At 41.8% G+C, this 25,216-nt stretch overlaps 1 protein-coding gene across 1 annotated transcript in view; it reads right to left on the reverse strand.

Moving 5' to 3' along the window:
- The window catches only part of LGI2 (leucine rich repeat LGI family member 2), a 28,090-nt gene extending 13,500 nt beyond the window's left edge, over positions 1–14,590 (reverse strand). Inside the window, exons 1-6 of the mRNA XM_090035712.1 lie at positions 14,096–14,590; positions 13,024–13,095; positions 8,269–8,340; positions 3,492–3,563; positions 2,753–2,824; positions 914–1,083 (exon numbers count right to left, since the gene is read on the reverse strand). Coding sequence (XP_089891838.1) covers positions 914–1,083; positions 2,753–2,824; positions 3,492–3,563; positions 8,269–8,340; positions 13,024–13,095; positions 14,096–14,292 — 655 coding nt within the window. The 5' untranslated portion in view covers positions 14,293–14,590. The remainder of the gene's footprint in view (positions 1–913; positions 1,084–2,752; positions 2,825–3,491; positions 3,564–8,268; positions 8,341–13,023; positions 13,096–14,095) is intronic.
- Between the last annotated feature and the right edge of the window lie 10,626 nt (positions 14,591–25,216).

A 25,216-nucleotide genomic window follows, 5' to 3' on the forward strand; every position in this document is an offset into this window, starting at 1 on the left:
TGCTGCTTCTGCTGTATCTTGGAGTTTTGATTTAGAGTTCATTCTTTTTCTTTTTTATATGTTGTGCCTGGCTTATATTTCAAGCCTTTACAATTCTGGTAATAAACAGGTATATTGTCTTTTAAACAAAAATTTAAGCGCTCTAGCACACATATAACAGTTTGGTTTTGTGGAGATGAGAACTCAAATAATGCTAATAAGAGTGCACCATAGAGACTGGGAGTCTGTTTTCATTGCATACAAGAATAACCTAACATTAGTAGCAGATGATTTTAATAATATAATATATAGATAATTTGTTTAGACTGCAGTACTCAGACAAACTTCATGCAAGTTTCTCTCCACTTTCTATTGATGGCATTTGCTATCTAAAATAAAAGCCAAAATGCTAAGCCATGCACTAGTATTATCCAATATTTCTCTCCATTCTTATGGAGCTGAATAATTAAGTACTGGAAATAGTGCTGACACATATTTGTTATACTACTAAGCCATGGCCTATTGAATGAAGATAACAGATACTTTAGTCTTCTGTTCATTGGCTTTCTGTGAAAATTAGATAGATTTCAGGAAGCTCTTCTGACATAGATATATGGCCTTATTCCAGACAATAGCAAAAATTCTGTGATGAACGTTGAGTCACAAAGTGAGTCATAATAAAGCCATATAGAATTTGAAAACTCAAATTTCTTGTCCTTTTTATTGCTAAATCCAAACAAAAACCCTCATTGACTTATGGTGATCTTTAAATGTAACGTTCTCAATTTTAAGGCTTGTCCGTTTATTTTGAAGTGCTTTATATATAACCCTTTCCTCCCTCCCCCAAATCATGCTTGCACAGTAATATGGGGTTAATCTAAATTTCTAATCTTTAATCACATGTAGTGTGCTTAAAAATATACATTCTGAATACCTGTAGTGGTGCATTCATAATCAAAACTTGTGACATCATTTAACTTCTTATCCTGATAGTCTGCTGGACCAATACACAGGACATCAGAAACAGTGGAATTTGTCATCTTTAACCACAAAAACAACCACTTGGCTTTGCAGTCACACTCAAATTTATTTCCCCTTAAATCTCTAAAAAGACACACAGAAATAAACATATTTGAAATGATTGGTAGTAATAGGAAAACTGCAGAATTGTTAGCACCTTGACATATTTAATTGTTTTGAATTGATTCTGAAAAAAATGGGAAGGATCTTCCATCTATCTTTCTGATTGTATTGTTCTTCACACCTCTGTCAAGTGTTGCTTACAGCAAATTTGGGCGCCAATCCTAAAACTGACCTATGTATTAATTAAATGGACTATCCATGTGTAAAGTCACTCACAGGCATAGACATAGACAGTAGGGCTGGAAGGGACCTCGGAAGATCATCAATTCCAGCCCCCCGCCCTGTTAGGAGGACTGGAACTACGATGTAGTAAATCCTCACAATGTGGTTGTCTACTGCAAGGCTGCTGTCCATTACCTTTGAGTCCTACTGAAATTTGTAAATTCCTTTACTTTATTATAGTCTTCCAGAGCACAGTTGGTTGGCAGTAGTAGTCTTATCAGTAAAGCTTCTAGGGTAGGTTAATACAGAAAAGAGAGAAACTAATTCCACAAGCATTTGAAGCAGAACAGCATGTTTAGATTGGTAAAGTTTCACCATACATGCAATGTCTGTTTCATTCCAAAAAATGAGATCTCTGCTGTCTCAGGTATGTCTCCTGCCCTGGAGCCAGCTGATGATTTTTATAACTAGACTTTCCTGTTCTTTAACATATTTCGCTTTCCCTTGTTACTATATGAATATATAAGCAAACAATAAGGGAAACTGAACTGACTGAGTATACTGAAAAAAAATATTGACACTAAGGTCACGTCCAGATGAGTGCGAGCATGCAGTTTGCAGTTCCTCCCAACTGTTTGAGTTGCCGCCAGCTACATGCAGCACACATGCACCTGTTTGCCACATTGCTAATTTGCAGTGCAGCACCAAAATTTGACACCAGGAAATCCTGGTATAAAAAAAAAACCTGCAAAAAAAGTGGCATGGCACACATGGCAGTAGTGTGCTCCACCAGAAATGGACCTTGGCCATCTGGAGCTATGTTTTGACTTCTGGCTAGGCTCCATGTGGCCAGATTAGTGCTGCTGCTGCCCCAGGAGGCCCCCAGGACCCAGGTAAGGCTGCTGGGGTCAGCACCAGCCTCCCCTACCCCACCTAGCACAATTTGCTGTATGCCAGAGTGTGTGTATAGGGCATACTGGGGGCAGAAAGCAACAGCACAAATATGAGACACTGCTATTTGTGCCATGGGAAATGCAGACCCCTGCACATGTGTGCTCATCTGGATGCACCCTAACTAAGCAAAATACATGAAGGGGAAAAACTGTTTCTCTCTAATCTCTTTCAACAATCATAATTTCAGGGGAGCCTTAGGTAATACTAATTAAAAAAAAGTTCAGACAAAGTATAATTATAAAGTTGATGGTGCCCCTTTTACTTTAAAATTTACATCAGAACCAGCAAATAAGATGCAATAATGCAGGTCCCGGCATTATTGTGCAAAATAATTCATAAAGTCTAATTTATAAGATTCTGTAGGGCCAACAATATTAAAATGTGAAAATCTAATGTGACACAATATGCATTTCTTTTTAATATGAATATTTTAGCTACTAAAAAAATGAAATTTAAAGCCAGATTAAAAGTCTCATAACAATAGAAAGCCAATATAAAGATTTTAATTACTTACAGTTCAATCAGAGAATCTAAGTCACTGAAGACATCCCTGGGCAGAGCTTTAAGTTGGTTGTTAGCCAAAGAACTAGAAAAGAAAGTTAGAACTCAACCTAATTATCATCTTGACTCCTACCCAATCTAATATCACATAAATAAAGCTAATGATTTGACAAGCCGAGCACTGATGGTAACTGCTAGAATCAAGAATGAGTTAAGTACTCAGCATGCTGTGGTTTGTGAAACTTTGTTATTGCCCAAGGACACAAATTGAAGCTTACTAGAAACAAAAGAGAAATAAGCCAAACTATTTCCATCATCACCAAGGTGGAATGAAACAATGAAGCAAACAAGTAGTAAATTGCTGAGAAGAAATTGAATGTTAATCCTTCTCTAATACGTAATATCTAATGTGTTAATGAGAACTCTTTTAGTGAGCAAAGATTGCATGGTCAGGTCCTAAGTGATTTGAGCATGTGTGTAAGACAGGTTAAAATTCTGTAGCACTACCAGAACAGTGATCATTTGTAAAGGACATGTATTGCTATTCACATTTGTTAATGGTCCAAGTTAGTTGACATACAGAGATTAAGATGGAAATGTCTTACGCAGCATGAAAACCAGTTATCTTCAAAAACATTTGGACTCTCAACATTAACAGTAAAAGCAATTACAGACGTGCCTTAAGCACAAGTCTTGGAATACCCAGCTTTATTCAAGTATAAATGATTTGTAATAAGTGTTAAACGACTTACAGATGAGTCAGATCACGAAGGCCACGGAATGCATTTCTTGAAATGGTTTCTATTTTGTTTCCTTCAATAAATCTATATAGAAAATAAAGATTTTTTTGGAATACCTAAAATTAACAATATTACTATTGTTTTAACCTGGAGCTTCCTAACCTCATAGGTGCTTTCATGGATTCTTTTGTGCCTGAAGCAGGAGAAATCTCAGGCTAGCTACTCACATTCCCCCTTTTCCCCCCTTATGAACAAACTGCAAGCAAGAAAACAGGTATTAGATAGAATGAGAGAGAGAATGCAAGTGAAAGAAGTGGAAGAAGAAGAAGAAAAAAAGATCACAGGCAATAAGCACACACTTATTCAGCATTTCCTAAATAGCTAACCATCACCTCTGGAGCCTGTTGGCTACAGAAAGCCAAGAAGAGAATGGTCTCCATGGCCCTTTGCAGTGCCATTTGGGAACTCAAGTATTGTAAGGAAAGATAGGCAGGGGTGTTAGAATCTTCTGAAGTGAACATTAGTATGAAGTCCAGTTTTTGTCTCATAAGTTCATGTAATTTTTATTTTCATGGCTTTTTAAATGCATATGGTGCTTCACAGAACATGTGGAGGCAGATCTTCTGCCCAGAGTAGTTATGGTCTAATGACTTGTCTACCCAGAGAAGTTCACACAAACCTGAGACACACTAACAGCTATATATTAGATGTTACTCTGAAGCCATGTCAGTAGTACCTGCTGTATTTCTCCAGATATCATCAGTTATTAGTCTTTGCTTTCTTATGAGCAGATAGATCTGAGAACCTTGCCTTTTATTCAGCATTGCTTGCCATCCCAGTAGTTTTTATTACAATATTTCATCTCAAGGACTTCAATTCTCCCCAGAGGGCCAGGAGATCCATTCCCTATGCAGCAGGTACACAAGCCATAGCACAGTACTGTAGTGTAATACAGCTAGGTAGGTGCTGAATCCAGGAATGTACAGCTGGTTGCACACCAGCATTTAAAAAAAGGAGGTGACATTTGTTCACCATGATCCAAGAGGGCACACAGGAAAAAAGTCCAGTCAACCCTGATGGGGTGCAGAGCAGTGCAGGATGGCAAATGGAGGTCAGTCAAGGTATTGCATAGTAAAATGCTCCCACATGGCATGAGTATCTGTTAGCTTAATCAACTTTCAAGATGCAAAATACAGAATATGCACTATCTTACTATTTAAATACGTACTAACAATTCTGCTGTCTTAGTGCAGGTATTTTCAACAGTCAGCAACTTAACTTAATGTCAAGTAAATTCCCCTGGGTAAGAGAGACTTAAGAACAAGACGAACAGAGGAAACAGCAGCGCAGGTAAGGAATTGGAAAGGGATACAAAAACAGTGAGAACAATTAAGATTAACCAACCTACAACATTTTAACATCTGATCCAAGGTCCTTAAAATTAGTGATGTGGTCATTACTAACAGTAACCTGGGAAATTGCACCCTGTTCCCCTAAGACCACACAATTGGAGTAAAAGAAGTGTTATAGAAATAATGTTGGGTTTGAGCTTACACACCAAACTCACTTGCCTGGAATTAATCTAATTGTTCTTGCCTTTTCATCATCTGTTTAGGTTCTCATACGGTGCCCATCACTGTAGTAGTCTGTGTCTTAATGATGGGAAACCCATTATATAGCCAGGGCACAGGAAAACATTCTGCCCACGTGAAAACAGCAGGATTTGCATGGTAATATATTTTACTGGATCAACTAGATACAGCATGTCATTATAACAAATCCCCATGATACTAGGAGAGAAGTTCATTAAAAATGGGTATTTTCTATAATAGGGTTAGCCAATTTTCTGCATCATAGTACTGAATTGCTCTTGAAATTGCTAGAAGTAGGAGTTTATTATAGACAGGGCTTATTATAATGAGGTTATATTGCGTTTGGGAGAGATGTTAAACAGATTTTCAGGTACAAAATGCCCTTCCTCAAGTTTGACCTCAAGCAGCACGTTTAGTTGTGCCCAAAAGCTTATCTAACATCTCTTTGAGTCAACTAGTTCAGGGGTGCTCAACCTCCAGTTCACGGGCCAAATGAGGCTCATAAACCTATCATATCTGGCCACTGGAGCTCCCCATGCATGGATCAGGAAATCTGGCAGTGGAGAAGCAGTGACCATTATTATTTCCCCTCTCCCCACTGCCAAATTCCCAGACCCCAAGCCCCAAGCAGTGTGAGCTGGGCTGGGCTGGGCCAGGCTGCAACCCTTTCCCCTGTGGGGCTGGGCCACACTTCCCTCACTTCTGGGTTGAGGCTGGGACACACCTCCTTCCCTCTCTGGGGGGCCAGTTTGGGGCCTGGCCATGCCCCCCTGTCTGCAGGGCTGGGTCATGCCTCCCTCCCTCTCTTTGGGCTGGCTGGATTCTGGCCATGCCTCCATCCCCCAATGAGCTTGTCCATACTCCTTCCCACCCACTGGGGCTGGGCTATGCCCCCTTTCCTCCCTGTGGGCCCAGGTTGAGACCTGACCCCCCACACCCTCCCCTCTGCTGGAGCAAGGTCACATCCCCTTCCCTCTCCATGGGACCAGGACAAGCTCTATCCCTTGAGAAGCTATGATGGGGCCTGCCTAGTGCCTACTTCCTGCCCTTCTCTATGTGGCCAGATGGTACCTGCTGTGCCTGCTGCCTACTTAAGGGAGAAACCTAATCACTGAATCCTGTCTTGAAGTAATTTTTCAGTAGGGATGCACCTATCAATGCTACTCAGTAATGACTGAAAATATGTAATCTAGTCTTTTTTTGGAGCACATTAATATTATAAACACTAAATATTAATCCATAGATTAATATTTCAGTTATTTTAGAAATATTTATGTGCACACTGTTTGTACCAGAGGCGCTCTAGAGCTATTTTGGCCATCTGCTTTTGTTGTCCTCCTCCTTAATCTCTTCTTTTGTACACAGAGAAACTATTTCTTTCCCATTTGTCACAGGGTTTCCTTATTCTGTATTGTGGCTTGGTTATTGATATCTGAGAGAAACTAAATTACTGTAGTAATAATTATGCTTAATGGAGGACATATAGGTGTGTAGATTCAATTCACATAAGGTGGAGGTGAGGTTTCTTGGTAGGAAGAAACATTCTGAGGAATTGGCAGAGACAATGACCACAGCCTCAGCTGCCTGGCAGTTGCTCGCTGGGGCAGATTTGGGGTCTTACAGAACTTATCTCTGTTTCTTGGTTTCTAGTAATCAACTGTGGACCAAAATGCTGCCTTTTATCAATGGACTAAGACAGTGGTTTTCAGCCTTTTTGATTTGCAGACCCCTAAAAAAAATTCAAATGGAGGTACAGACCCCTTTGGAAATTTCAAATGGATATGTGGACCCCTTTGCATTGTGTGTGTGGGTATTCACATACTTTTCATTGATTATAGTCATCCTATGTGGACCCATTAGGCAGAGCTTGTAGACCCCCGGGGGTCTGCAGCCCACAGGATGAAAACCACTGGATTAAGAGACCAAGTCTTTTTCTTTTAAAAGTAGACCTGACTACAGTTATCCCTGCATATCTCTGTGTCTATCACTAAAAACATGAGCTGTACCTTGGATTCCTCATGAGCACCTTTTGCATATTTAAAGCAATCTGCACCATGCTAAGATGTGAAGCTTTTCAAGCTCTTTCCTTTCCCAAGTATTTTACATTTTACCTGCAGCACTGATGAATGTGCAGACAGCCCTTGTCATCACTGAAAAGTCCAGGGCAGCACAATCATGGATTGTAGCATATGCTGTTTACTATATAATGTACTAAATTCCTACTCTGTTAATTTTAAGGCTGACTGGTTCTCTATGACAAAGTATTAGTTCTTTCCAAACTGGTATCATCAATTGCCTTCAGAGTTGCAAAGATACTAGCAAGGTTTAGTGCTTGTAACACTACTTCTTTCTTTAGGCAGGAATATAATGGTAAGAATCTATACCAGAGAAAGGTTGTCATTCAGCTCTTAAAAATAACTGAAGAGGTATATATTTTATCCAGAATGTGGTCTGCTGATTTCCGATAAGAAAGCCGATGAAACTTGAAAAATTCCTTTGAATATGAATTGAGAAGAATTTGGTAACAGCATTAATATAAAGAGAAAGAAGGGCATATGGGTACATTGGAGATAAGCAAGGACAAATAAGTCAGAAATAAAGGGAAGAAGTAAACTATGTTAAGAGGGCAGGGCAGGGTGCCACCTTAGTGACTAACTCATTCAGAAAGGTATACACTTTCTTAGGTAACAGCACCCTACTTTGTCAGATGCTATGAATGGATAAAGTACAGGGGTACTAAACAGAAAGTAATGAAGAATGAATGAAAAAAACCCAGCTCTGGATGACAGAGGATACTGTGGCCAGTGTGGGCAGTCACCCTGGCATGCTGTGCTTCACCTGCTAGGTGTTATCAGCAAATAATGAAGCATTTATTGAGTCTCCAAAACTCAACACAAACTGAGCTGGCCTGCAAATCTAGCACCAGTTCTTGCTCAGCAGCACCATTTCAGTGCACTGTGTTTTTTCAGAGTCTCGCCACATTCAAATACATTTCACATATACTCTGAAACCACTGGAAAAAAATTGTAGGCAGCTGTACAAGACTTTTGCCCAGGAAATGGGACATAAATCCCTCCATTCTCCTTGCCCCTAATAATCACAGTAAAGACTGTTTCTCCAAGGCAGGAGAGTCTTGGCAACTCATTGAACCATTTGATTCATAAAACACTAGTGAATACATAAAATATAGAACTCACAGGTATTCTAGATGGAAAAGACCAGCAAAGGCATCATCTCGTATGACGGTAAAGGAGTTAGAGTTCAGCAAGCTGAAAATGGAGAGAGATATTAGGAAAGCTATTAAAACCTGGCACACAGGATAATGCCAGTTCTGTTTATTGACCATGACCAGACTAATCTTACTGACTCAGATCCAGATTGTCCCGTCAGTGAAGCACGCATAAAATATTATGGAGTGTCCTGTAAAAAAAAAAGAAATATAATGACCCCATTTAATGTTTCCTACTCTTTCAAAAAGATGCTACATGTATCATCCGCCTTGGTTGAATGAACCTAGACCTAGATCTTCTGGTTTTATAAAGCTACTTCATGCCATATAGTTATGCAAAGTTGTTCTGAAGGGGCCAGAGATAATCAGTGGAGATTTCCAACTGTGTGGAGAGAGAGAGACTCCCAGCACAAATCTGATGGTGTTGGCTCTATCACACACTACGCAGGCTCCCTCAGGAACCTTAGGTTGAGTTAGTGATGCATGGGAGCCCTTCTAACTTGTGCTGTGAGAAGTTGGGGAGCAGAAAGGTAAAACCAGTTGCCAGCAAAATCCCTTTTCCAATGTGTCTGAGCTTTGGGATGAAGAATCTGCCCTGTTATGCTTACAGATCACACGCAAGGAAGTATCCAATCAAAAATATTCTCTTTTTTATTCCATTGATCGAATGAACAGGAAACCCCACTCAAAGGAAATAACAATTCCAAAAGCTCACCAGGGCTCTCAGCTCTAAGTGAATATGTCTGCATTAATCACTTATTATAACCACTTATTAATCTTCCCTTTGTACTGTTTTGGGCATTTTACTAAAATTAATTTGGAAAGCTAATGAACATGAAATGCAAACTTTCCCTATGATCCTGGGCTATTATGCTAATTCTAGACAAATACTCTTTAAATTATCCCAGAGAAATCTGAGAAACATTCAAATTGCAATTAAAAATAAATCCTTCTATTTCTATTTTAGCTTGATTCCCACCACATGAGATACAATACCAAAGACTACAAATATTCAGTTAATAATTTAAGCTATGTCTCCTGTATTACTTAGTTTCTCACAATTACAGTATACAGTCAGAAAAAAATTGTCACAAGGCCAAGAAAAGTGGCTGGGGATTGCAGTGAAATGCCCTTGCCAATTCTCATCTCCCCAGTAAAATCAGCCAGCTAACCAAGCCACAGCACTTCCTTCTCCCCATGTAGATAGTCTGTCATACCTACCCGATTGCTGCTGGCAATCCCAGCACTGAAAATAAATGGGTTCCCCTCTCTACTCTGACTCCCTGCCTCTTCTCTCCCTCCTAATAAGAAGCAGCTGTTCCAGCTGTCAAAGCTCCTATTTTCCCTCCACTTTGGACCCTGGGTCATAGACATCTCTTCCTTTCACATGTTGGCCTTCAACAGGGTACAGACCCATAACTTGCCAGCTCCTCGAAATGACAGGCAGACCAGGTCCTCCCTCCCCTTGTCTCATCTTTCCATGTGTGAGCTCCTCAGGTTGCTCTTGAAGTGTAAGGAACTAGGCACTGTGCTGAGCTTATGATCAAATTTTCTTTGCCCCAAGATGTCTGATAAGGCACCTGGTGAGCATGCACTGACCTTAGCTCTGCTCTACACTCTTAATAAAGGGAGGAAGCCACCAGCTTTGCCTTCTCCTGCCTTCGACCTGTCTATAGCAGAAAAATGCTGTATGTTAGAAAACATGTCACCTTATACAATGTTAAACTTGTTTACACTTGCCTGCACCACTTCTCTCAGCACAGACAAAACCAGTGCTATTTTAGAGGGTAGTAACTGGTTAGTTACCATGTTTTCTAATTCAAGGCATTTAGAAGCCATTAATATAAGTCAAAGTTCCTGTCAAACTGCTCCATATTCTCCCTTTCCTGACTGTACTGCATGGTACCACATGGACTTTACTCCATGGTACCATGGTCCTCATTCCTCATTTCTTTCTTCCACTCTCTAGAGCTCTCTCTATTGCGCTGCTAGAAAGAAGGCAGAAGCATTGGGGGGCATAAAGGCATCTGACACAGTTGTGTTTATCCAAAAAAGAAAGGAGACTTAACAGAGACCTGTTACCTCCTCTTTACATGGTGCCACTGGAAAGCATGGGCACACAGACTAGTTACCACAAGGCAGAAGGGTAGCTGCTCCACAATAAGATACCATCGCTTGATCAGGGGGCAGCAGTTTCTGTACCTCATCTGATAAATGTTTTAATACCAGAGAGATGCAGGGCAGTGCTTGTGTTCATATACTGATATGCCAAAATAAATTCAAGAGGCTCATCTTTATTGAGATAAAACCCTAGCATCCACCTTCTGTGATCTAGGTCACTGACTGTGAGTCCCCAGCAGTGGAATATATATGGACAAGTACTCAGAGAGAAGAAGCAGTTATTTATCCTGGGGAGGAAGAACCAACACCATACCTACAGGCTGGGGAACTCCTTTCTCATCAGTACAGAGGCAGAAAAGGATCTTGGAGTCATCATTGATGCCAAAATGAACATGGGCCGGCAGTGTGGGGATGCAGTCAGGAAGGCCAACCACACCTTGTCATGCATCCACAGATGCATCTCGAGCAGGTCCAAGGAGGTGATCCTCCCCCTCTATGCGGCACTGGTCAGGCCGCAGCTGGAGTACTGCATCCAGTTCTGGGCACCGCACTTCAAGAGGGATGTCGACAGCATGGAGAAGGTCCAGAGGAGGCCACTCGCATGATCAGGGGACAGCAGGCCAGGCCCTATGAGGAGAGGCTATGGGACCTGAACCTGTTCAGCCTCCACAAGAGAAGGCTGAGGGAGGATCTAGTGGCCTGTTACAAACTAGTCAGAGGGGACCAGCAGGCACTGGGGGAGTCCCCGTTCCCCTGAGCACTACCAGGAGTGACTAGAAATAACGGTCACAAGCTGGCAGAGGGGAGATTCGGACTAGACACCAGGAAACGCTACTTCACGGTCAGGGCAGCTAGGATCTGGAACCAACTTCCAAGAGAAGTGGTGCTGGCCCCTACCCTGGGGGTCTTTAAGAGAAGGTTAGATGAACACCTTGCTGGGGTCGTTTGACCCCAGTACTCTTTCCTGTCATGACAGGGGGTCAGACTTGATGATCTGCTCGGGTCCCTTCCAACCCTATCGACTATGAAACTGTGAAACTATAAAAGCATGCCTGTGGCAAATACCACAGAGCACCTAATAGTCCCCATCCTACACAATTTATCAAGAGGTAACTAGTTGGTGAGCATATACCCACAGGTAACTACAGTTTCAACTGATCTATTTATGGTGGGTTTTTTGCTTCCATTCCTATAGTGACTTACAGTCTCCTAACATAGGGGTTTTCAAGCAGGGGTATGCATTTCAACCAGGGGTATGCACTGGGGACACCTCCCCTCTCCTCCCTCCCAGGTCACTGATTGCTGAGGGACTCCTTCCTTCTCAACCAGCAGCCGAGGGTACACTGACCCAAAAAGGTTGAAAACCCCTGTCCTAACGTATTTACCCTATTATACCTCTCTGTGACTGGGATAAAGAATTTATTTATTTGTTTGTTTATTTTCACTGAGATGGGGCACTGAGGTACAGAGAGCATATCTGCACTGCTGGCAGGAAGTGTGGCTACAGCACAGGCATACCGGAGTGAACCAGGTGAAAAGCACGGTGGCCTGCATGTCAGTGTTGACTAGCCAACTGAGTGAGCACTACAGGTCCCCACTGGGCTTGTCCACTTCACTTCTATCACCATTCAAGCCAGCTACACTGAAGATAGCTGGGGTATGTCTAGTTGTACTACAAACGGACTCCCAATCCCAGTGGAGACATTCCCTGAGTGACTTGCATGAGGTAACACAGGAAGCTACACTTCCCAGCCCTTAGGGAGACCACCCTTCCCACAAAACAGTCAGCACTTCGGTGGAATTTGGACCTACAAATTCCCCTCTCCAATGCATATAGATGATCTGGACTCCAATGATCTGTTCTCCTTCCATGTGCACTTAAGTCACCCCCTGATACCAATAAATCTCACCATGTTAATGACAGATTCGTTAGCATAGGAGGAACACAGTGCTGGAGTCCCATTGATCATGTGACTCCAAGAGGGGCTGATGCCCTAAACCTTTTTACTATTTTTTTTAAAAATATAATTTGTGTCCAAGGCCAAATTAGCCAAAACTAATTCCAAAGCCAAGATTCCAGGACCATAAGTGGCCCTAATACCGGCAAACATCCTTCACCTGCACCTGGGGCTTCAGATGTTTCCAAAACCTTCGGCAGGCATCCTACTTGCAGGCCCAAGCCCTGGGATTCGGATGCCCCTGAGTTTTGCTTGCCTAAGGCCCTAAGGCCTTTGGAGGTTGCAAGCAAGGGAGGAGACTGTCATTTCCATAAAGTGGGCTCAAAGCCACTACACCTTGGCGGGTACTGAACCACACTAGAAGAGCAGTTCTTCTACGAAGCAGTTCAGGAAAACTGCCTTCTTGGACACAGATACATGGTATTTCCCCTGCCAGGTTAAGAGGCCACTATGCTTGATCAGAGCTTTCAAGAGGCTGACCTTTTCACTATGGATTTTTAACTACAAAGAATTTAAAACATCAGTAAATTAACACCTATGGCAAATTCAGCCCTGGTGCACTGTAACATCCCTGAAGTTAATGGAGAGGATATAGGTTACCATGTTAGCTAGAGATGTGTTTTGTTCAAAAGTGCAATACTTACAGGAGCTGCAGAGAAGGCAGATGAGAAAACATTCTGTCCTTGATTTCAGAAAAGGTTCCATTCACCAGGCTCCTAAAAGAAAAAAGTAGGAAAATCCAACAATTAAACAAAACTAATTCTCATCATCTCTTCTGTTAGCCAATATCCAGTACTCTCTCCCATTGGTTGGCCCACCCTCTTTTTATGAAAGTCCAATAAAATTAACCAATTGTCATGTTTAAAGCATGTCTAATCCTGTTCCTGCTCCTGCTTTCCTATGCTACACTTTGACACTGTAGCCCTTCTCACCGTATCCTCCATCAATCTTTAATAACATGTACTTTCTGCCCCTTGGCAACCTCCCTCCAGAAAAAGACTGGGGGGAAGGGGAGGGTTGCTTTATCTGCCACTTATGTTTTTGGATTTTTACAGACAAGAATGAAAGGAGAAAAAAGGAGGATGAGGAAAGCACATGAGAAAAGAAAATGAGTATATGTGTTAAAAAGGATTAACCGAGACTGGAACTTAAAGACTCATGAGATTTAAAAGTAGCATGAGTTAAAAACTCCATTTCCAGTTTCACTCACATTAGAAATGCAACGAACTCTCAGTCAAGTTCCAGAAGTCTGTGCAGCCTTTTCTCCCAATGTAGGAATGCCAGATAAACTAATTACCAGGGAGTAAATCTTTCTCTAATTCTACAGCACTTTAATATGGCCACTTGCCATCTCCCTAGGTATTTCAGATTGACACCATGGTATGTACGGACAGACACACATACATTTTCATTCCTTTGCCTAACTGCTGTAAAACAGGATAATCAAGGATTCTCATTTTAAAAGCTCTTTCAGATTTAAAAAAAAAATCAAACTCCTTTGCAGCTGCCTGGCAGTGCAATACTTCAGCAATGGAAAACACTGCCACACACTAATTACACTGCCCATTACTGGGGTATGGACATCTGTCACGGAGCCAGCTGGGAAGCTAAACCCCCAACTTAAGCAAAAGAAACACAAAGCACAAAGAAGGAAGGTGGGGACCCCCTGCAAGCCTGCTGCTCAAGAGAGCTCTGGTGTATTAAGATTTAACTTACAAGGAGCTGATGTCGCTGGGAACGATTCGTGGCACACCAGGGGATCCCACACAAATAATGGATTCTTTGGTGCAGCTGCATGTGCCAGGGCATCGGACTGGTTTCTTCACCTGGGCACGCTGCAGTAGGCATGCTGCCGCCAGAACCAGGAGCCAGAGGGAACCACCACTGCAGCCACTGCCTCGTAGGAGAGCCATACTGTTCCCTCCTCCTCTTCCTCGTGGTCCCTTTTTGGCCCTGCACCCTTGGCCCACGCACTGCTACTGCTGCTACTGTGGAACAGGAGCAGGAGCCAGGCAGCATGCTGCACTCTTATGCTCAGGCTGAATGTCTCTCTGCAGCAGAAGCAGCAGCAGCAGCAGCACCGGGGCTGCTGCACTAAGCTCCTTCCTCCTGACATCAGCACTTCAGCTGCAGCCTTTTCTGTCCAATGAATAATTTATCAAAGGCTCCATTGCGAGGGAGAGTTTAAAAATAATCCCCCAAGTAACCGGGGCTCAAAGGACTCTGTTTCACTTTCCCATCCTCCATCCCTTGACTTCTCCTTGAATGCTGGAGCTGGGGGAGGAGGAGACTAGGTGACCTTGGGGGATATATATGCCATACACGCAACTAGGACCAAATGTTTGTTCTGTATGCTACAGCGGTGCAGTGCATCCCCCTGCTGCTCCCACTGACTTGGGACAAGAGGGGGACTCCAGGCTGTACAAACAGACATGTTTTCAAGCAGCATGTTAGCTCCTGTGTGCAAGGATAGGATGAAGTGATCTACTTAATCATGAAAATGACCCACCAAATCCCAGCCTTAACGGAAACAGCACTAATGCCACTGGCAAACCTTAGACACTTTTCAGTGATTCCCTCAATTCTTTTTCTTCATAACAGCCTTAATGCTGACAAAATGCTCCATGCTGTGCAATACCCGGGCATGACAGCAGCCCCACCCCAAGCCGTCTAAATGACTGACAGACAAAAGACAATGTACACTAGGATACTTGGCAGTGGGAAAATAACCTAGGGGATTATCATTTTACACTTCAGCCTTATTCCAGTTTCACAGCCAGTGGGGCACAGCAAAAGAAGTGAATTTACAGTAACAGGAGGAGTGAAAAAGCAATGGTGGGAGAACTTGGTGCCCAAGGACTGGCTGTGTGGGGAACTGCATGGAGAAAGTGGAGGACAAAGAAAACAAATGGGACACCACTTGTGAAGCAGAGCTCCACTCAGGAATATGATGGGAAAAAAGGTCTGAACTAAAAGTTCAGGCAGACACACTATGACCTCTAAGGTGAGAAAAAGAAGTCACTCTCTTACTGATGTTACAGATCTGCTAGATGTTTTAGCCATGCAAGTAACAGCATCCTTGCCCTTAGAAGTAAGACTAGGGTAGGGGTCAGCAACATTGTTGGACAGAGTGCCAAAAACACCCACAACCTCAACTTGTAAGATGTTGGCGTACCAGGGGCAGACAATGGGGGCCCTTGTTGTGGCAGTACAGCCCTGGCTCCTTCCTCACTGTCCTCCCTGAGGTGCATGTGCCAAGCAAAATGCCTTCACATGCCACTATCTGGCACCCATGCCAGGGGTTGCCTACCCCTGGGCTAGAGGCTTAAAGGACAATACAACTCCATGAAGGCCAGCCCCACACATGCAGGCACAGCAGAATGTAGTCAATAAAGTTGAAACATTTGAAAGAACAGGAGTTTCTTTGTAATGGTTGATACTTTACTACTGTACTTTGCCCCTTTTCCAGTCTCTAGAGCACTTTAGCTGCCTACATCCATTATTTTTCCCTCCAAAACCAGTAATGTGGTCTCAATCCAAGAGCAATGCTGTCTAGATAGTTTCAAATGGAGGCTAATTAATGTAGCTTACTTGCATGCCCCAAGGTGCTTAAAGAGTTAATACAACAGATCTCACTCAATCCGGCAATGGTGCTGACTGTCATTCTGGCGTTATTACTAAAGAAAGTACTTTCCTCTAATGCTACCACATGTACCGCTCTGTGCCCCTGCCCATATCCTTACCATGAAGGGAAAAATGGAAGATTCCCCTTCTCACCTGCTCTTTGCCAGCAATAGGAACCGGTTTTGTACGGGATGTAATATGAATCTTGGTATTCTTTGATGCTATACTTATGTCTGAAGATTATGCCTGATTAAACAGAAAAGATCAAACAGCTTACTGTTGAATGTAACACTATTAATTGGTCATTGTTACTGACAACTGCTTCTTTACTGCTGAAGTAGTAAAGAGGACAAAACTTGAAGTTTAACCCATTTTGAATTTCATGTATTTGAATTCAAATCCTGAATTGTAATCTTGATGTAGAAATTTAGGGCTAGTGAGCATTCAAAATTGAAAGAGGTCAATTTTTTATGTTAAGGGTTAGAGCTCTGCAGATAACAGATTTTTTGGCTTGCTGGCAATTCTAAAATATCCCCCAAAATCACCTTGTCTTGGCAAGACAGGAAATGTTTTTAAAACATAAATTGAACCAATGAGTTTAAAAGGCACATTTCAGTTCAAATAGAATATTTTGTTTGACAAAAAATTAAATAGTTTATTTTGGATTTGAGTATTGATAAGGAGTATCTTTTAATTTCTTGAAATAAAATTGAGTAACATTTCTAAATCAAAACTAATTCCAAATAGAAAAACTGAAATACTTGTTTTGAAAATATCAGAATGAAGTCTTTTGAATTTTCGAAAATGTTTAGAAAAGTGTCAGTTAAAAACTTTTTTTTTTAACGTGGCTGTAGCTACAAAAGGCTTAAATCTCTACTACTCTACTCATTAAATTTCTACTACTGAGTGACAAAAATCTTTCAAAGTCAACTAGACATGTGGATTTCCTTCTTCGTTTGTTGAAATCTCATGCAAATAGTTCATTGTCATTAATAGTAAATAGTAAATTAAATAATATACTTGCATTTAATCTAAACTTAACTATGAGTATACAGTAATTCTGATTAGCTCTTCAACAAAATCTTACACTAAACATCATTCAGCTCTGAAGTCTTTTACATCTTCTAAGCAAAATTTGTCTTAGTCATTTCCACAAAAATCAATAAATTAGTGGACATTTGAAAAAGCTATTCAGAGTTTGGCCCCAATAGAAGGCAACATTTAAAGCACATATGTGCATAAACTGACTGACATGTCAGCGCCTCTGTGCTCTGAACAGGTGCAGTATCATTCCTTGCATTTTAATCAGCCACACATCACACCAAATGTACAAGAGCTATATAAAAGGCATCCTGCACTTAATTCAAGAACCACATTTACCTCAAGATATTTATTTTATTGATAAAGACATTGCCCTTATGATGAAACCCATTACAGAACGTGAACTTTGTTTGATTTCCTGTCAACTGGGTCATGGTTGTTTTACCTTGAGCTCAGAGTAAAACAAGGAATAATTTCATAAGAAAGGTACAAAAATAAACAGCTACAACACTGATTTACCAAAATAGCAGAAAAGCTGCAATGTTCTTACGAATCAGAACAAACAGAAAATGTCCCTGTGAAACAAAGTCACTGTTTCTAAATGATGTTTATTGGGATGATCCTGTTCAAGTCTTTAATTAATAGCACATAGTCTGCCAGTACTGGCAAACCAGGATTGAATACTGCTACAAGTTCTTAAATGTGTACATATTTTATCTTGGAATGCAATGTCAAGTCAGTGGGTGATGCTCCCTTATGTACCACGACTAAATTTCATTGGCAGACTGAAACATATTCTGCCCCAGAGACTTGACAATCCAAGGACTCAGTCCCAACACTTTTTCTCATACTGAGCAGTCTCCGACTTTGCAAGTTGCTCCACTTCTTTCAGTATAAAGGTTTAAGGACAGCAGGTGTCAGGAGTCTTGGGCAGTTGTAGGGAAGCTGGAACAGACTTCTCTGTCTTGTCCGTCCCGTATTAGCCTATCATTTGCTCAGGTTTTTCTCCTATCATCCGGCTGCCTCCCTGAAGCTGCTTGCTTCCCTCATTACTAAGGCACCAGTGCATCCAATGGCTGCAGCCCTCTTCTTCTCCATACTTCCTGGTCATACCAAGCTGAGGAAGAACTAGTAGGGGAGCATGGGGAGTGGGCCCTCAATACTGCTCCTCCAGTGGTAGGAAAAATGAATTACAGGGGACAATTCTGCCCCTGTTCTATATGTGATGGGGCTGCTGTATGAGCAACTTCCAGCAGTCTTGTATATGTTCCCATCTGGTACATTATGAGGTAGCTGGGGACATAGTGGGGAGAGAAAGTTTGGGAAAACCATATACTCTGTAGGGAGGGGATCATCTTTTTTCTTACATGCTTGTCCAGTGCCCAGCACAATGAAGCCCTGACCACTGGCTGGAGCTTTTAGACACTGTTACAATAAAATAATAAGTAATACTCCAGGGTCAGCCCATGCATGTTAATAATTCAGGCCACACACCTGCCACCAAACCAAAGGGAGAAATTTCATTTAAGCCAACTGTTCTTAGTCAGAATTTCATTTCCCCCCAGCATGACATGGCGTGCAGTGGGGGAATGCGGAGGGAGGGCTGACCTTTACTCAGATTTTGTCTCAGGCCTAAAAATCTTTTGGGTTCAAGTTCTCAAATAATTTATCTATTTTTAAAATTATCTGAGCACAAAAAACAATGACGTACATGTAGAATTGTTGTTAAAGCTACATATTTACTTTTTTTTAAAATTGAAAATCAGATCATTCAAAAGGTTGCTCAATTGGTCCAGTCAAGAAGAAAACAGCTCCACTGAAAGATTTAAATGGAAATGTCCTTACTTATAAACAAAAAAACTTGAGTGTTGGATTGAACGCTATGGAATTATATGATCCAGTGAGCCTGAAATCAAACATGAAGTGCTCAAAGGATTACCAAAGTTTGGAGTTATGATGAATGAGACTACATTAGAAGATTTGCAGAAAGCCAGTAAATTGATTCCCAGGAACAAGGTTGAAGTCATTGTTCTAGAGTTAAAAGCAATAGGTGTGTCCGTGCCGTCAAGCAATGTGTGACTGAGGACAGTGCCAACACCAAACGGCAAGGCATCACAAGTAATGGACAGTGGCTTCTGCTTATCATAGTGAACAAGGACAGAGTCTGATGTCAGCAACTTCTTGAAGCCCTGGAAGGCTTTGTTGTGCTGGCAAGTCCACTTCCACTGAGCTCCTTTATCCAGTACGTGATGAAGAGTCTCTGCTATAGTGGCTTTGTCTTTCAAGAAGATGTGATAAAAATTGATAAGTCCTAAGAATGCTTGAAGATCCTGATTGCATTTTGGTATAGGGGCATCATGTATTGCTTTTACCTTGTCTTCAACTGGGTGAATTCCAGAAGCATCAATTTGATGGCCCAGCAAGTTGATACTGGAAACTCCCAGTTGACATTTTTCTCTTTTTACTTTGATACCTGCTTTATCAAATCTCTGTAAAACTTCCCTAAGTCTCTCAGTGAGTTTCTCTCTAGACAGCCCCATGATCAACACAGTATCAAAGTATGGAACAATCCCAGGAATCCCTGCTAGCATTTTTTCTATAAACTGCTGGAAAATTCCTGGTGCCGCAGAAATCCCAAACTGGAGGCGCCTGACATGGAACTCTCCCCGGTGTGTAATTATTGTTTGGGCCACAGCAGCCTTGTCATCCACTATCAATTGCTGATAGGCTTGAGCAAGGTCAAGTTTGGCAAAAACCTTCCCTCCTGCAAAAACAGACAGTAACTGGTTAATGGCAGGTACTGGGTGTGGGTCCTGCTTAAGGACTTTATTAACAGTGCACTTGTAATCCCCACAGATGTGATCACTACTATTAGGTTTTAAAGCAGGAACAATTGGTGTGGCCCATCTTGTATGTATGATTGGCTCAAAGCCCCCTTGCATGATAAGCAGACCTAATTCTGCACCAATTTTTGGCTGCCGTGCGAAAAGTACATTTCGACTCTTCATAGATAGGGCCTATTGCAAGATCCATTTGGAACATCACAGATGGACCACAGTAAGTTTCTAATACATTGGAGAATACATGGGGGAACTCCCTTGCAAGCCTTTCCAGACTTTCTGTGCAAAGACTGTGTACGCCTTGAATACTGATTCCCAATGGTGAGAATCAGTTTCTCCCCAGAAGGCTTTTGTGGGAACCCTTAATGACAATGAGGGGTAGACACTGTCTAACAGATCCATACTGGACATCTACACTGCAGCTACCCAAAGTTTCCATACTCTGTCCATTGTAGTCATGCAGGTGACACTCAGGTTTCAATAACTTGGAGAGAGGATGCCATAACAACTGGCAGAATGTGTTTTCATCTATGAGAGAAACTCCTAAATCTGTGTCTTCTGCCATTTTGCACTTCTTTCCATTTATTATACTATAGTTGCAATCATCCCAGAACCTTGAGTTTCAACAACACCAACATTTTGAATTGAATGTGATTTTTATACCTCACGTTTTGGGGAGGACTCCAATCTGTGAGTGGATTGGGAGTGAATACATTTGCTACAGTCTTTTTGTCTCCTGGAACTGGCCTTCGAGTGGCAAACCCTGTCTATGTGGCCCTTCTTCTTGCAGGCATGACACTCTGCCTTCCTAAACCTGCACTCCCTTTGTCTCTGTTGGCCACCAACTCAGATATGTCTGTGGATTAATTGGCTTACGTGGTGCAGTTGGTGAGGGTATAATCTGCTGAATTTGTTGGTGATGATCTGGTTCTTGATCTTTTCGGAGTAAGTGGACATTGCTAGAGAACGCGTGGTGAATTTCTCTCACATTATGGTATGCTGCTTCAGTTGCCAAGGCTTTTTCTTGTGCAGTAGCCAAGGTCAAATTTGGTTCAGAGCAGGCAATGTTGGGTGGCTTCATCTTCAACCCCACAGATAAGACAGTTGTGAAACAGGCCATCCAGGAGATCCCCAAACTCACAGAATTCAGCAAGGCAATGAAGCACAGCCAGGTAGTCTGCTATGCCTTCATTGGCCTTTTGGATCTGTTTAAAAAAATGAAATCTCTGTACGGTAACAGATGGCCTTGGGCAAAAATGTGCTTTTAGCAGGGCAATTAGTTCAGCATAAGACTTAGTGTTTGGTAAGGCAGGTGCTGTAAGGGAACAAAAAATGGCAATGTTTTGGCACCACGGACTGTCAGAAGGATCACGTGCTTCTGTGCTGGGTTTTCCACTTCGTTGGCTTCCAGGTAATAGGATAGCCTTTCCTCATAAGAGTCCCAAGAAGCCGGCTGGCTCGCATCAAATTCTTCCATGTGACCCAATGCAGCCATCTTAACTAACATTAGCCATAATAGAGAGAAAAAAAGAAGAAAAAGAAGAAAAAAACTTCCCTTTGATCACAAAACACAGCCTGGTCTCAGAATGGTGTCCCACAATCTAGGGGTGTCTTTTCAGCAAAGTATCCCATCCTCATCACTAGATGATGTTGTGAGTTCAGCAACAACTCTCTGGACACCATGTTGAACTAACAGTTATTTATTATTACAATTCTCTGGAATCATATCCAGGGTGGATCTTAACAGTTGCACTCAGTATATATATGCATAACTTATACTTGCTCTGCCTATGACTTGACCCAGTCCAGTCCTGTGGAGGGAGAGACAACAAGAGTGCCTTTAGCTCCTCGTGGCAGAGAACATGAAGTCTCCAGTGCTGCAAAACTGCCACAAAGCAAGCTAAACCCTGCAGTGGTGAACGTAAGGGCTTTGGCCTTACAGGAAAAGTGCAAGGAAAACACAGTAAGACACAACAAAAACAAAGAATCAAATGCCTTTGACACCAACAACAGGGTTAAACAGGGGTGTGTCTTAGCCCCCATGCTTTTTAGCATCTATTTTTCATTTCTGCTGCTTCATGCATTCAAGGACAGCAATGATGGCATTTATCTTTGAACCAGACTAGATGGAGGCTTGCTCAACATTGCAAGATTTAGACTGAAACCAAGATGAAAGAGCTGGTTCTGAGGGATTTCCTGTTATCAGATGATGCAGCTTTGTTTGCCCACAATGAATTCTGTCTGCAAAGTCTCTTGGGTAGATTTTATGAACCATGCAAGAGGTCCAAGATAGCAATTAGTCTCAAGAAGACTGCAATCATGTACCAAAGGATGAAAGAACCAATACCTGGCATCACTCTGGAGGATAAATCTCTTGGTGTTGATGACAATTTTTGTTACTTAGGTTCTACGATCAGCAGGAATCTTGACCTTCAGACTGAATTGACTAACAGAATCAGAAAAGCAGCTAAGAATGTTGGGCTATTATGGAAACGTGCATGAAATAACAGCACTAGGTGAAGATGCAAATCTACGAGGCTTGTGTGCTGTCATCCCTGCTTTATGGTTGAGAAACATGGACTACATATGCTAGGCACATCAAGAGACTGACCAGCTTCCACACGAGATGTCTGTGTAAGATTCTGAAAATAAAGTGGGAAGACAGAACACTGAACATAGAGGTACTGGAGCATGCAGGACAGACACACTTAAAAACCACTCTCAAGAAGAGGAGGTTGAGATGGATCGGCCATGTCAGGATAATGGGAGAAGACTGTATCCCAAAGAATATTTTGTATAGTGAGTTTTAAGATGTATCTAGAAAGCAGGGTCACCCTCTATGGTAGTACCACTATGTGTGCAAAAATAATATGAAGCAAAAATAATATGAAGTTGTTCAGTATCAACATAGAAAGCTAGGAGAAGTGCACAGAATCCCATCCATTCTGGAGGGAACATCTGGCACTAGGTGCAGCTCAACATGAAGCAGCTTTGATCCAGAGAATGAAAGAAAAGTGAAAAAGAAGAAAGCAGTACACTTTAAACTTGGAATCTAACTCAGACAACACATGGATCTGTGAAAATTGTAATAAGATGTGTTGTTCTTGAATTAGGGCTATTAGCTACAAATGGATTCACCGTGCATTTGTCTAGATCTCTTATGTGTACACTGTGATCCAGAGAATCAACAGTTGCCTACTATAAAAACCGATCTTGGCTATGTGGTAACTTTGCATCAGCACTAGTGTCTCCTTTTTCTTGGGAAAAAAATTGAAGTAAAGTTCTAATGATTTGAAAAGAACATTGTAATGTGCATTTGGTATCTTACCCTTCTGAACTCTTTGTGTAAGTGCTGAGGTGATACTTTATGTACACTCACAGGTCTATCTTCCTAAGTCATGACGAGGGATCTGGGTTTTCTGTTTCCTGCGGAAAAACAGAAAAAAAAAATGGATTTTCCCTTTAACTGAGAAACATGGATTTTTCATTTGAACAGAGAAACATGTGGATTTCCACTTCTGTAGAGAGCTCTCTGCAGGCTGTCAGAGTTCCAGCCTACAAGGGGCGGGGGGGAGCGGGAGAAGGGCAGTCAGACAGGGGATGCCATGTGTACATGCACACTCACACAGGCACTTGGCTCCCAGGCAGCCTGGAAAGCAGCTCCCTCAAGTAAGTTGGGGAGGGGAGGGGGGGAGGATTGAGGACCCTACAGGGAGAGAGGGAGGGATGTGAAACGTGAATAACTACCATCATCATCTCAAGAGCTTGGACAGGAATCACCAATGGTGACTCTGGAAGATCCTCTACATCAAATGGGAAGATCACAGCACAAATGCCAGTGTCCTTGCTGAAGTCAATGTTACTAGCATTGCGGCAGTGATCCTCAAGCACCAAGTTCACTGAACCTGACATCGTGCAAGGTTGCCTGACTCTCATCTTCTAAAACAAGTGCTCTTCTCCCGACTTAGTAACAGCCTAAGATCTCACGGTGACCAGGGGAAACATGACAAGGACACTTTGAAGGCATACCTCAAGAAGGCACATACCAACATTAAGAGTTGGGAGGAGCTGGCTGCCAACTGAATCCCTGACACTGCAACCTCAACCAAGTGGCAGTCTGTTTTGGGGTAGTATCTTGCCCTCGAAACACAGAAGCCGGTGGGACTGAGAGAGCAGAAAGTAGGAACATCCATATACATTTAGATCCTCTGAAGATTACAGGATATTATGAATCTAGGTTCTGTACTTAGCTTCCTTCTGCTTAAAGAAAAAAAGAGAGAGACAGTGAGAACGGGAGAACAAAAGAGAATAACAACTTTTATCTGCACGAAAATGAAGTTATTGACACCGTAAATCAGGGCCATTTTAATGTATGGTAATAATGGTCTTATTTCTGGGAAATCTTCTCCTGACTGTTAAACTTAATTGTTCTTTCCTATGTTACTGCCCAATGACTCAGTTCTTTTTTACAAACCACAATAATATAATATCAGAGACACCTTTAAAATGGAAAAACAAAGTAAGTTTATGAAAGGTGCTGTCCAAACTCTTTTTTTGTTCTTAACTGATGAGTACCGTAGATACTTCTGTATTTAAAAATTTCACAGAAGTGATGTAAATGCACAAAGTATAGCTCCAATATCTATCTTCAAGAAAAATGGTTTCTAGACTTTTTGACTGTCTATATTTCCCTGAGTCTTGTGAAATTTCCCTGAGACTTGTGAATACAACCAACACAGGGTTATATCTACTTAAGAAATATAATTTTTTCTTCAGCCACTTAATTCAAGGTTGAGAAAATTACTCTTAATTTATGTTTGTACATGAAGGCAGAATCCAATTCTATGTACTTAATGATAGCAGTAACCACTGAAAGGTGAAGCACTCCTAAGAGGCTTATATCCTTTAAAAATCAATGAGACTAAATTACTCATCAATTTCACCACTGAAACGAATGATGAGCTCCTTTTCATTGAATCATAGAAAATTAGGGTTGGAAGGGCCCTCAGGAAGTCATCTAGTCCAACCCCCTGCTCAAAGCAGGACCATCCCCAACTAGATCATCCCAGCCAAGGTTTTATCTAGCCTGGTCTTAAAAACCTCCAAGGATGGAGAGTCCACAGCCTCTCTGGGTAACCTGTTCCAGTGTTTTACTACCCTCCTAGGCTAGGGACAGACATTGCACATAAACCAGTTTAAGTTATCAGAAACTGGTTTAAACGTGTAACAGATGTTCAGTGGACATAAACCAGTTTGAAAATGGCTGAAACTGGTTTGAGATAAACCTGGTTAAATGTAGTATCAGACTTAACTGATTTGGGTCAAACCAGTT

This window comes from Crocodylus siamensis, chromosome 2 (genome assembly GCF_052110815.1).
Source record: "Crocodylus siamensis isolate JL-2025a chromosome 2, ASM5211081v1, whole genome shotgun sequence".
Lineage (NCBI taxonomy): Eukaryota > Metazoa > Chordata > Crocodylia > Crocodylidae > Crocodylus > Crocodylus siamensis.